Source organism: Wyeomyia smithii, chromosome 3 (assembly GCF_029784165.1).
Source record: "Wyeomyia smithii strain HCP4-BCI-WySm-NY-G18 chromosome 3, ASM2978416v1, whole genome shotgun sequence".
Classification (NCBI taxonomy): Eukaryota; Metazoa; Arthropoda; class Insecta; order Diptera; family Culicidae; genus Wyeomyia; species Wyeomyia smithii.
Genome location: NC_073696.1, coordinates 123,414,834 through 123,429,334, shown reverse-complemented (window position 1 = coordinate 123,429,334; position 14,501 = coordinate 123,414,834). Strand labels below are relative to the sequence as shown.

At 40.3% G+C, this 14,501-nt stretch overlaps 1 protein-coding gene across 4 annotated transcripts in view; it reads right to left on the bottom strand.

The window, feature by feature from the left end:
• The window catches only part of LOC129731596 (discoidin domain-containing receptor 2), a 682,978-nt gene that overhangs the window by 185,874 nt on the left and 482,603 nt on the right, over positions 1-14,501 (bottom strand). For all 4 annotated transcript variants that reach the window (XR_008729043.1, XM_055691707.1, XM_055691706.1 and 1 more), the window contains one exon: positions 1,787-1,966. Coding sequence is in view for 3 of the 4 variants with exons in the window: in XM_055691707.1 (XP_055547682.1) it covers positions 1,787-1,966 (180 nt within the window). In the remaining variant the exon portion in view is untranslated. The remainder of the gene's footprint in view (positions 1-1,786; positions 1,967-14,501) is intronic.

Sequence of the window (14,501 nt, the reverse complement as noted above, 5' to 3'; positions counted from 1 at the left end):
AACCAGGATGCCAATCTCCTCGCTGCATAGTCGAGCCAAAATAATTCCGAACACATTCGGGTTACAGACTGCTGCAGCGGGGGAAGAATGATTTTTTTTCAGATTTCGGCTATCAGATTTGGATGTAAATTTTTCGCATTCTTTAGGTGCGTCACTAAAAGCCTTGGGGAATGTATATTGGTATTAACTTGAAGGTATATTTCCTCCCCTGTAATAATACAAAGAAGTTAAAATTATAAATGGAATTACCGAAAATTAAATGGCGGTGGAACGTATCGATGCACCGATCGAAGCTTTAAATCAAAAATACATCGACTACTAATTACCTTCAACCTTTTTTAAACCACCTGCTTGATTGACATTTACCATCCTCACCACAATAAGGAATTTCCAGATTCCTTGTCCTGGTGACTGCTTTTCTCTAACCTAAGCTAACCACACACACACACCTCCGTTCACTGACATATCGCCACACACCTTTGTAAGTCACGCTTGACAGCTTTCCGCCAGATTTCGGGCTCGTTATGATTGCAAGTAATTAAAACGTGTCACGGTTCGCAGTTCAAGTTTTTCGACGGTGCGTTCTCGGAAGGAGTCCATGGAAGGGGAACCCAACGAATCAACTCGAAACCGCTCTGCGCTATGCTCAACTAGGCGTAGTCAGTCGGGCTGACGACGCTCTAAATCATTCACAAACGACCTTCCAGCCACTTCCTTCGGTAGCAGACTCTCGGGGGGGTTTGGAAAGGAAATGCTACCAGTGCTCTTCGATCCGTACCGAAAGGCGATATTTCTTCCGCAGCAACCGTTTCGGGAAGGAGTAACGAACTCTTCGTTATTAGATTTTTGCCGGGTTCCGTGCGAGTGGCAACCGGGGTAGGGACTTTCTGCTTCTTCGTAAGATTTAGAATTTTGTGGTTGATATTGATTTCCACCCGGGGTCGGTGGGATTAAACGCGGAGGGAAAAGTTTTCATTTCGCAATATCAGTTTAATGAACATATGCTGAACGATAAGTTGGAAGCAATTTCCAAGACATTTAGCTATGAAATTGATAGTCGTGAATTGTTTCCTACAGTCGCAGACGGATTCCTGCTGCACCACGTGTGGGGAAGAAGTATTTGACTTGGTGTTGATGATGAATAGTTACTAGGAGCAACAACTTGAGGAATGCAGATAGTATTGTGCTATAGTCAAAGTTCAATAATCCAATAATCTGACAGAGAATGATAAGATACTCGATTGGGACTTATCTATACATTCAATAACGTTGATCAACAAGGATTCTGTAATCCTAAAAACAATGAATAAACTAAAAACAATTCTTCTCAAGAGTTATCTAAAAGCGGCATTTGAAGCAATACAAACTAAAATATTTCTCGAAAAAATAGTTCCACAATTTCAAAAGGCTGCTTACGTCGCCATAAAAAATAGAAAGGAAAACTGTCATTATTATGGTTTCTAGCAGCTGTAATTGCTCTCGGCTTTTGCTACGGCGCCCGGTAAAGAAATTGAAAGTAGCATGTTATCTTCTACACAAAAAACTATTCAGATAAAAGCATCCATTACTGCACTATTCCCAGTGACCTACTATCACTCCCCTCGAAGGGCAATTTCAGCGACGGACAAGCCCCTCTCACATGGCGACACGATTTATCCTTTTCAGCAGCTTTAATGCCACATGATAAATCCTTCAATTTATAACATCTACCGTGAAAAATGGAGCTCGAACTTCCTTGGTTTGGAACGGTGACGGAATTTGGCGTAAAGTCTCTGCTGGTACTTACCCTTCCCGAAACCGTGAATGTCGATGCGAAAGTTATCGGCTCCCTTCTGGCCGTCTACAAGCTGACCGAGGCCACCGACTAGCCGATCGCCCTCTTCCTCGCCGTCGTACGTTCGATCCGAAAGGTCGACCTCCATCCCACGGATCACGCCCTTGGGGATGCTGTAGGAAACTAATCCTTCTGTAACGAGAAAACCAGAGCCGGTGGGAAGAATGAAAAGAAAAGAGAAAAAACATTGAGTAAGAACATATTTCCACTAGTGCACACAGTAGTGTGCTGATGGGAGATTGGCGTAGGAGTGCATGCTTTTACACTGAATGCAAAAGAGTAAAGAAGAGGTCCCTTAGATAGCAAACTTTAATATGAAATAAATTATATTTTCTACATTCTTATTTAATAAATCGAGCAGACCAGCTTGAAGGAATAAGAAGAGCGGGAAGGATGAACTCTTCTGGCTGCTTCCTTAGAGACCGGACTGAAGGACATCGTTTACCAAAGTGCCAGGGCATCCGTTCAGCTGGATGGAGTAACACTTCATTATATTTTATCAGTATGCCTCCGATTTTATATCCCTGTCGGTTTGCGCAAACAAAAGAGTAGTAGCTTTACAGGCAGGCAAAGAAACGTAAACTGGAAAATGGAAGGCAGTTGTTACTGACAACACTGGAGCCCAGTTGTCTTCTAAACAGAGTGCAGTATCGTTTCATGGTACGGAATTTGACGGTTGGATTCTTATGTTTTCTGACAATCGAAATTGAATTCATAGAATGAGATGTTGGGAATGGGAAGTTTTTTCATATTAAAGTATATGCTTGCCATTATGTGAAAAACAAAAATAAACATTTGCAATCGTGCGCCTTTGAGGTGCGGGTAAAAGTCTCTAAAAATTATCGTCAAACAAAAATTGTTTTTAACCGATAGATATTTATTTAGCCAGAATCTGTTCGTCCGAATGCTCGAAAATAACATTTACCATGTTGAGCATAATGGCATTCTGGCAGCTGATGTTTTATTTACGTCCAGATGGTGTGTCACATTTGATCAGATTGAAAGTCGTTTTGTTGCATACGACATTGTATCTATGTCGTTTAACGTCAAAATTTCCATGCATCGAGTAAAACATAAACAAAATTAAAACGGTGTAAGTGAATGTGGTGTAATTTCTAGCTTTGCTGCACCTTTGCCGTTTTCATGACAGCTTATCAGAGATGACAGTTCATTGATAGTCGGGTATGCTACCAAACGTACAAAAGGAATTTAAATCTTTGAAAGTCATTAGCGAATGTTTTAGAGCATTGTTAGAAAACTCTAAACAAATTGATTGAAAAAAAAAATTAAAGAAAAAAAATAGTTATTGTTCCAAAAACAAGTGAAAACTCGACGTACAGCGAACCTATAATTCACCTTGAGCATTTCATCAAAACACGAAACGCAACCCAACCAGTATTATTTCCCCATTCGACTTCTATCAACTATTAAACTCGATAATCGAACGATTTCCACTCCATTTCCCATACTTATTGAAATGTTCTGTTGCGACTCAGTCCATATTAAAAGTTACCATTGATCCCTTAATCAGTTTCTACCACTACACACTAGTTCAGGGATGTCACCCGTCCTATCTTCATCAATGTTCCACCCAGTCGTCCTCTATTCAATGTAGGTACAGGACAGCAGCAGCAGAGGAAATCTATTCTCACTTTCAAATAGCCTTTTTTCAGCACGCGTTGACCACATTCGGTGCGTTCTCTGTCTGTCGGTTCGGGGGCAGTCAGCATCGACATCGGCACCGTTTCTGTTTCGCGCAGAGGACAAGTTTGCGGTGGAAATCGATTCAATTAAGCCCTTTAGACGAATCGACAGGCCTACCGGTTCGCAACATGTTTTCAAAAGCCTAACCAGAGTGGGCAGCGGAGGTATCCATTCTGGGCAATGTTTTCATCGTAAAAGTTTTGACCTCCCCGATGGATAGAGGGGGAGCAGCTGGCGCTCGTTACATTGGCGAATTAAAAATCGAAGAGAACGGTCGGCAATTCCCGGTTGGCAAATTGAGCAATTTTCATTTTGCTATATTTTCAATCCATTTTTTCGTCCATCATATTTAACTATTGAACTTTTCCACTTTTGCCCCGGCGAGAGAATGGATGCAGTTGGTGCTGGCTGAGCTCGCGATAGAACGGAATGCCATAATCGCATTGGTAAGAGGCAAAGTAGTGAAATGTGGAATCTGTGGCAGACGTGGCTTATTTTGGGTTCATTTTGGACCGCGAATGGAACATAACAGAAAGTTCGTCCTGCCCCATGCCCTGCTCCGTAGAAGCCGCCTAACGCGCGTTGATGCGGACGGGAAAATAAGCCAATGATGACGACGTTGAGTGACGCGATCGTTATCCCATTGCGGGCTGGTCTAAGGGCGTAAATTGGCGGGCTATGAATATCGAAACAGATGCAGTGAAGCGTCACTCGAGCACCCAATTACCTTACCATTTGAGGCGACGATGCAAATCGATTAGAGTGAATCGGCTTTTGGGGTGAGAGGAGGTAATTACCGAAGCTAATTTCGAGCCAGTTTGAGCGTGTACTTTTTGGTGTTGTGAAACCTGTTTACGTAGCTTGTATCAAGTTGTTTTTTTTTCGGTTGAAAAAGGCTTCTGCGATTTATACAGAAAGTACCCTCGCTAACATGCAACATTAATTCAAATTTTCCAGAAATTATAAAATATCACTTTTAACTCATTTCGATTCAGACGTCAAATTACCACAAGTTTCTGCCGTTCGACACGCAACGGCGGAAAAGCAAACTTAATTTGTACCAGCTGGATACAACAGTTGTTTTAATTTCGCAGACCAACAAAAAGCGTCAACATTTCATAACTAAACAGTGCTAGCTAGATTGGTTCGCTGCACAAATAGTAAATAAAAAATCAGAAAATCCCATTGGAATCAAATTGGACTCGAACAGCAGCTCCACGCAAACTTCCCGCCAGTTGTACCCGTCGGAGAGCCTCATATTGTCATTGCGTGCCGACCGCGAAATGCGATTTGATTTCACATTTTATTTCCTCCCGCGCGACCTGCCAGATCCTTTGCCAAAGGACATTCCGCTTGGGTGCTAATTCAAACCACCCGGAACGACCCGTGGGGAAAAGAGTAGAAAGTAATCATCGTGTCTGCTCTAGTACCCATAACCTGACTGAAGCCAGCAGACTGGTCTACACCCATGTGGCGCGACTCTGGCCGTAGCGCTGCTGCCAAGGGCCCCTGGATGAGTAGGAAGTCTGCCTAGACTGTTTATTTTCACACCACAGTGAATGGTTTCGAACTCGCCAGCGTCAATTGAGTGTTATTTGATCAGATTTGAACGGGGCAGACAACAACATCATTTTATGCGGTGGAGGTAGAACAGAACTCCTCATTGTGTTATGAAAGCATGCTCGGCACAATGACTTTAGAAGTCGTGTTTTGTCAGTAAAGATCTGTACGGACTAACGCCATAGTTGAAGGAAGGAATTCTCTCCAAGAAAAGGGAAGTTCCACAAAAGTTTACTATTATCAAACTTTTCTATCCATAGATATTATATTATTTACACATAACTTTTGATAACTTCCCAATTGACCTCGGAGTAGAATGCAGATGCTCGACTTTTAGTTGAGAGAAGTGGAGTATACAGTGAAGTCGCTTTACGGGGGATACACCGAGCTGCTATCGATTTTTCCAATCAAATCAGAAGTATCTGTCGTTGCTTGGCTATGAGTATTGAAATGGTTCATTGTCATATGGAAATGTTGCAACTTGATAGCAAAGAGCCAGAGCAAAGTCCTCAAAAATCCTAAACTTATCGGATTCAATTACAGGTTGGACTCGATTATCCGGAGTTTCTATATCGAGATACATTCTGCGGAAACTAAAACCAAGGTGTAACGTTGGAATGAAAGAGTTCAAACGGTAGTACTAATGTAGCCACATGAGTGATTGCAATAATCAATATGTCGTTGGATTGATAAAATGATGGACAATTTTGTGATTACTCAGTTATCATTATCATTTCATTGTTGAACAGTGGAAATTTCATAAAAGTTTCAAGGTCGAATTTTCACGAACAATGTACTAATCACATGCGAGCACCCCTGGCACAGACTTCATGAATAGACACCAACTGCTTGCTGTGATATCCTGTATAGCAGTGGCAAAAAAAATTTGACAGAATCTTCCCGTCCCAATAGGTCAACTAACGTTTGCCTCTATGAGCTTAGACTATATTGATGTCTTGAAGGTGAAGCTTTTTTTGGAAAGTTCGTAACCACTTCCACTATCAAACAGTTTAACGTTCTGCTGTCAGAATGTTATTAAAACTGATGTCTTGATGGAAAACATGCTGGCACAGGCAACAGTACTGCACCGAGCAATGCATGAACAGAGCGCTGGTCACTCGTCGTCTATCAGCGCAGTAGAACTCGATATTCATTTGTGTGCAGCCAAGCCAAGTGAAGACTACATTGCCGTTGTCGACGCACAGTGGGGCGTGTTGCGTTAACGCGTAGGTATCGTCTTGCGATCTGGAACACAATCGAATTGCCATTTGAATTGTCTTCTTCTTTTTCTTGTTTCGTATATGTAGTAGCAAATATCAGAATTCAATATGATTATTTAGGTGCCGCAAAACACGCTGCGCCACCGGGGACAGCAAAATTCTGTACGTGTCGGTAGAGGCAGATAGCAAGGTATATAAATCAGGTTCATTGTACAGATAAAATGCGTTGTTTATTTTTGAACTCTACACTCTGTTTTTCTCATGTCCATTTTAAATTTTCTGTGAATATACTTTTACTTTACTTTACTTTTTCCACGAACTTGTAACTGCAGGAAAATTTTATTATGTGACATCTTTGCCGCTTGGTGATCGGAGAGTTTGTCATCTTTCACAAGACAAATAAATATTGTTTAATTTCTACTAAATCGTATTCAATTTGGGTCTGTATAGAAGCTTGCCATTTCGCGTATTGAAGAAAATTGACTGTATTAGAATGAATGGTATTCATCAATGTTAAAGAGAATATTTTTTCTTCTAAAAAAGAGTGCTGCAAATAAATAATCAAAATACAGACCCCGTTCGATTTTGCCAAACACGACACGGCAGAATTTTTCTGATGCCAAGATTGAACCATGCCAGAAATGAACGGTTCTCTTTTCATGACTTTTTTTCATGGATATTTCCACCAATGAACTAGTTTTAGTTCCAATTCATTTGAGGTGTCGTTTTATGAATTAAGGCTGACGACCTAGATACTTGATATCACTACCCGAGTACTTAGAGGTTTAGTACTGCTTAGATCCTGATCATTATATTACCGCTAAATGTTCCGTTCATATTCCAGGAACCGTTTTACCGACTCCGGTCATCCGCTTCGGCAACATAAAGAAAATAATCAAGCAACATAAAGAATAATAATCAAACATAAAGAAATAATCAAGAAAACCAAGAAATGTGATTAGACATAATCGCTCGTTTTTGGCACATGTGTGCCAAAATCTAACCAAAAGCCAAAAGTAAAACGAGCTTAAATCAAACAGAGCCTCAAAGGGAAATATAAAATTATTAAAGTCCTACGTCAACTATGCGGTCGTGTCTTGGATACCACCCTTCTACTATTTTTTTCAAATTTTGAATATCTCTCATCTAGAACAGTGCGTTTTCTTATGTAATGTATTGTACACAATACATTTGCCGACGAAAAAATTTTAAAATTGTCTTTAGAATATTTGTCGGCGTTTGTTATACATACACACAAAAGTTTAAGTATTGTACAATCAATGTGTCTTCCCTGTTCGCACAAATTTTGCATTAAAATCGCACAATAAATGTGTGAAATGCATAACGCAACACTTGTACTGCGAATACTCATTTCCGCGCGCTGGTTCATATGAACGACTTGCTCATCCCTTATAATACTATGCAGCCAAAACCAGGGGCGGATTAACGCGTAGGGGAAGCAGGCGGTCGCCTGCTCGTCAATCATCGTGGGGCGGCAAACAGACGGCTAATGCGTGTGCTTATTTTTTAAGCTACGAGGAATTTTTTTCTCTCACTAGCAGTATTTCCATTCACGTGCGACGCGACCAGGCATATACCATAGAGTAGTGAGGGGCAAAAGTACGCACGGGGTAAAAGTACGCATTGGCCTTTTCGAAGCATACGAGCAAAATAAACTGGCAACATTGTATGAACTTACAGTATTATAACGTCAGTTAATCACACATGTAAACAGATTCCGTTTAAACGGGGCGAAGCTAAGAGGAAAGTTGTGTTTTGAGCTGTTTTGATCTAATTTTCTTAGTTTTGGGAACTAAGGTTGACCTATTCGGAAACTACAGGAACTCGAAAACAACAGAGCCCAAAAAACTCTTGTATAATTGTGGTTTGCAGGGTTAATTCTTTTGTCGAAAATAATTTGATGTTTGTCATAAAACTCAAACCAGTTGGAAAACTCATTGTGGGGCAAAAGTACGCACTAAGTGCCATTAACCGTAATGAGAAAATGTGTTTAATAACGATGTTTTTGTACAGTGATATGCGGATGTGCTTTGAAACTGAGAAATATTATGGTTTCATGATTTCTTCTTATCTTAGAACCATTTTAATAGTTTTGCTGAAATGTTTTCAAAATGATCCTTCCGGAATAGATGGGGGCCAAAGCCAAAGAAACAATGAAAAATACAAGGCCAAATACCATCCAATATTTATTTTCGCAACTGGGATGATGTCCACAGATCGGAAAATGGCCCTGACGCCATTCTGAATTTCGAGATGGCGACTTCCGGTTTTTAGAAAGCAATCTAAGATGGTCGAATACCCTCCAATATGTGTATTTTCATAATCGAGATGATGTCCAGAGACTGGATAACGACCCCAGACACTATTTTCGATTCCAAAAGATGACTTCCGGTTTCTGGAAAACAACAAAATGTTATCGAATACTAGGTATTATGAGTATTTTCGGAATCGGGATGATACTCTGAGACCATTAAATGACCCCAGACGCCATTTTGGATGATGTCGACTTCCGGTTTCTAGGAAACAACCCAGAATGTTCGAGTACCTCCCAATTTGTGTATATCTTAAAATCAAATGACGCCCTGAGACCGGAAATCGACTTTAGACGCCATTTTCAAATTCTAGATGGTGACTTTTGGTTCGTCAGATGTCGTATTCAGGTCGCTTGGCATCATACTCATATGCGATGGTATTTGGTCAATTTTGGATATTTTCCAGAAACCGGAAGTCACCATCTTGAATTTAAACATCGCGTTTGGAGTTTATCATCCCGATCCCTGAAATACTCATATTGGTATTCGGCCATTTTAGGTTGTGTTACGGAAACCGGAAGTCACCATCGTAGAATTCAAGATGGTATCTGGTATCTTGGCATCATTTCGATTCCGAAATAACTCATATGGAGTGGTATTTGGTGAATTTTGCCGCAAACCGGAAGTCACCATCTTTAATTAAAAATAACGTCTGAAGGTGATTTTTGATCTCAGAGCATCAATTCGATTCTGAAAATGCCAGTATTGGGTAGTATTCAACCATTTTTGGTTGTTTTTCGGAAACCGGAAGTCGCTTTTTTGGAATCTAATATGGCATCTGGAGTCGTTTTCGGGTCTCTGTGTATCCCCCCGGTTCCGAAAATAAATTTCATTAATTTGTTTCTATGGCCTCTAGAAGCCCCAGTGGAATCTCTTCTGTAAGGTCCATTTTTGGGATATATCACCAAAACACCCAAACATATTCCCAGAAAACCGAATTTCCGGAAGTAAGAAAATTATTTCGGGGCACCGCTCTAACGCAGCTAAAAAGAATCAGTGCAAAATCAGCGAAAAACAATTAACTTTTTTGAGCATAGTGTAATAAATACACTGTTCATACAGTGCGAACTTTTGACCCTTAAAATGCATACTTTTGCCCCGCATGCTGGGTAAAAGTTCGCATCTGAGTATTTTTTCTAAAAAGTGAAATTCTCATGCTACAAACAAAATTCGAAAAACTCTGGTAATACATTTTAAAGGCGAAAGATTCATGTACCGCTTGGAAACAAAACCCGAATTTTATGATAATTGTTTGCAATAGTTCTGTTGCAAAAACGTGCGTACTTTTGCCCCTCACTACTCTACAATTTGCAGGATGCGCAAGGTGATGTCTTGTCGCTTTACGAACTACATACTCGATAGAGCTCGTGAGACTTTATCGTGAACCAAAGTAATATTTTACTAAAAGTAATATTTTGTGCTATTGGGGAAAGTCGTTCGTTGTCAGACCTTGGAGCTTAGTGATACAGAACTTTTCAATGCAAATATCGCGCATTCACACAAATAACTACATCCACATTTTCATGCACTAACGTTGTACTAACACTCCACATGCCACAGTTTTCTTGCAAAATTTCAGTTCAGTCGGACTTCGAAAAGTGGTGCCTCAAAGCGGTCAAAGTTTCACTTTTTCGGCCGATAAAAAATGCACAAGTAGTTCGTAAAATGTTCGATATTGAAAAAAAAGGTCTTATAAATGCATGAAACGTCGAGATCTGGTATAATCTCTCAAACTTATTATCTTTAACTTTTTTGGTAAAAATCAATTTTTGTAAAAATCAATCCGTTCCATGCAGCAACCATTCTCTCAATCTTGTTGTTACGATGGTGCCAAGTCATGTTTTGATGCAGTAGACTTTTTCAGTGTCGTGCAAGAAATTTCCAACTTCTTTTCTGCATCAACTCATCGTTGGAGTGTTCTCAAAAAACACATTACTTCTCTTACGGTAAAGCCTCTAAGTGGAACGCATTGGGAAAGTCGAATTGATGCTGTCACTCCCTTGAGGTTTAATATAGAAGAAATTTATTATGCCCTATATGAAGCAAGCGAGGATCTAAAGCAAGATGCGTTTGCAAGAAATACTGCAAAAAGCCTAGCAAAAAAATAAAAAAAATTCAGATTGTTATGCAGTTTAGTAGCTTTGCATTCAATTTTGTTCGAAATCAATTTAGTGAGCAAGTACCTTCAAAAAATAAATAGCAGTCTAGAAATCGCTATAGACTTGATAGGCAGCGTTCAAAACTTTTTGAAAAATATGAGAAATGAAAAAGGTTTAATAGCGTCATTACCGATGCTAAAGAACTTGCCGACATTTTAGAAGTAAATCCGGAATTTCAAACAGAAACACGAATTCGGCCGAGAATGATAAAGAAACAGTTTGCATACGAACAGTCAGATGAACCAATTACATCTAAAATACTCTCTTTCAAAGTGAATTTCTTCTATTCTGTATTGAATGTAGCTATTGCATCGTTCGAGGATCGATTTCAGCTAATGAAAAATCACAGTGACAATTTCAGCTTCTTGTATGATATTCACAGTTTAATGGGTTGTAGTACAGATCAGTTAGAGAAGAGTTGTCTACATTTACAGAAAATCCTCACATACAAGAAAGCGTGTGACATCGATGGACATGAAATGCACCAAAAACTTGTTATTCTGTCACCTATGTTGCCAGCTGAGACGACTCGAATGAATGCGTTAAACTACATTACAAAAAATCAACTGATTGATACTTTTTCAAATGTTTTTGTATCTTTGAGAATTTTACTTACTTTACCCATTAGTGTTGCAAGTGGTAAGAGGAGTTTCTCAAAATTAAACCTTATAAAGACGTATTCACGATCGACCATGTCGCAAGAACGTTTGTGTGGCTTGGCGATGATATCGATAGAAAGACAGGTGCTTCAAGAAATTGATATGACGGAAATGTTAAAAAAATTGCAACATTGAAAGCACGAAAAGTTAATTTTTTAATTTTTAACACAAGACATGCTATTTAATAAAATTTCGAGTCTATAGAAAATGCCTTTCATATAAAATAAAAACTTGAGGGGGGGGCGGTAAAATCAGCTTTCGCCTGCAGCTCAAATCAGCCTTCGTCCGCCCCTGGCCAAAACCACCGTCAGCGATTCATGTTCCCTCACACAACTTGGTGACGCTGCTGCCAGTAACGTGGAATCATATGCATATGAACAAAACCAGAGTCATAGTTAAATGCAAAATGTTTTGAACAAACCTAATGACTTTTTAATTTATAATGATTTAATGATGTTTTTAAATTACCGGATTCATGAAAGTGAACCGATCAGTTAATGTTCTCATTAATCTAGTCTGTATCCAAATTATCAGTATTGATTGCTGGTTGCACTGTTTCAACGAGAGCAACCTTCTCAAAAAGATTATCAATACCAGTACAAATCAACATGACGATACCAACATCAGTGGAAACTTTTCAAGTGTAGTGGTTTGGAGCTGCCAAATACATTGAAAAAACGCTAGAGCATGATTTGAGTTATGCCCAACACGCAATCCTTGTACTGGTTTCAAACTACATCAACAATTGCGCTAAGAACGTTCAATTTTGTACTGGTTTTGCACCATCCGACTTTTGCATGTATATACGGGCAATTGTGGGTAAAATGAACAGGGGTGGTAAAATGGACACCTGTTTTAATATCAACTATTACGTTGAAAAATCGTACGAACATCATGAGCACCTTATCTTAAAAGCATTTGAAGTTATTTGAGACAAATTATGCGACATGAAACATCAATCATCGAAAATAATTAACAAAAACAAAAGACATGTGCATATTCGTGGTGGTAATGTTATTTAAACCCACAATAAATAACGTTTTGCCTTTTGTAACAGGTAGGCTTAACGTACGTTATATTGGACCGTAAATATATATATTGAATAGTAGACTCTAGTTTAATTGTACAAATATAAAATTAAAATAAATTGTTAAAGTCACCTATTTGTACATACAATTTTGTATCAAAACAATTCAAATATTGGGGAAGTTATGATGATGTAAAATACTTAAACAGCTATAAAATTACAAGACGTAAGTAAAGCAAGACTGCGCCCGAAAGATAGGCCACCATGTGGACAGGACATTCCGCACTGTGATACGCGAGGTCCAGAGAGGAAAGCTCTTTAACCGGCTAAAAGAATTGGCACAGGCCGAAGATAAGTTCTACTTCGTGCCCTCAAAATACTGGGAAAGCGGGAAAGTGGGAAGGCGAGATCTGAGAGAACCCGTATGAGCGAGATGCATTCTTCTTCAGAACGATTGTAGGTAACTAATTTCTCAAAATCGTTCGGGTGAAGTATTTCCGGTATACCAAAGACTTCGGGAAGCTATATATCTGAGGACTCGAGGTTTTCTCGTCCATTTGCCCGTGAACTCTATACAGTATCGGAAGTGTTGCCCTGCCTTTATCCGTGGTTTTCGAAGTAGGGATAGTTGAATATAGTAAAATTTCCAGAGTGCTAATCGTCGTAAATCTTTTCAGTGATATCAAACCAGTGACAACATAGAAACCTCGCAAGCTAGGCTAGTTACTTTAGTGTCAAATAAAAAGAAAAAGGTAATATAATCTGTGTGCAAGGAAGTGCGTGTCTTAATTCGAATCGAACAGCCGGTCGACGGCTTTTTATTTTTAGTTTAGCCAATCGACCGTCGCCGCATTTTACCGTTGAGTTTACGGTATGCAAATTACCGCCCAACCATCAACTGGGCTAGAGGGCCGCGCCGTCACCATCGCGCCCGCATCAGACGATCAATGAGATCACGCTAATTTGCCAGGATCGAGTCCACCCTGCTAGGTGGCTTAGGATAGCATCAGCAGCAGAGAACACACATTGAAGAAAGACCTCATCGCATTGCTTGCTGCTCATCGTTCGTGCTATCATCACGCGCTGTAAGGTACAGCCAGAGGTATTTCAACCAGCAGTATTGCTACAGGCCTGTAAGCTGCAAGTACCAGAGCTCTTTCTATTGTCCGTGTGCACATGCGACCGTCGGCTTAAGAATGCCGATCAATGAGAATTAAAATCGAATTTGGCTAAGACAAGCGCCTGCGGGCAAATATTAATAATGTTTTGTTCGGCGAAAGACAATAGTCCGGACCGTATAGCTAGGGAAAGACACGCACATATAGCTAGGAAAGTTCCATTGTAGATTAGGATACCGAAATAAGTGTTGTGAATGAATCTGTAAACATGTATTTAAATCATTGCTTAAAATATTACGCTACTACCCTACTACCCCTACTACTACCCTACTAGCTCCCTGGAAAATCTCAGCTCACGCGTATCGCTTTAGGTTTAGAACCCCGCTTGTGCTATTTTTTTTTTTATTCTCGCTTATTTTCCGTCGGTCTAGTTCCGCCACTGTTGTGGCCAATCACCGACGCCCAGGGAGGCGACTCCACACCCAGGACCCTAACTCACGACCCGTTTATTAACGGACCGGCGCCAACGGCTTTACTTCCTCATGCGATGGAAGGCGTGATCCCAGAGATTTTTCGCCTCAGAAAATCTCCCGGTGTCGGCTAGGATTGAATCTAGACCAGTTTGGGTTGGTTGTGAGTGGATCACGCCACCTCACAACCATCGACACCTATGTCGGCGGTGGGATTCGAACCCAGGCGTCGAGCGTGGTTGGCGGAGACGTTACCAACCACACTAGGCCCCCGCAGCGCTTGTGCTAGATTTGGCTCAAAAGGGCAACAAAGTGACTGAAACGGTATTACGTTCGCTGACAGAGAGAGAGAGAGAGAGAGAGAGAGAGAGAAAACCCCCATGATGATGGTAGGAAGCTTTCAAAGGGAGCTTCGCT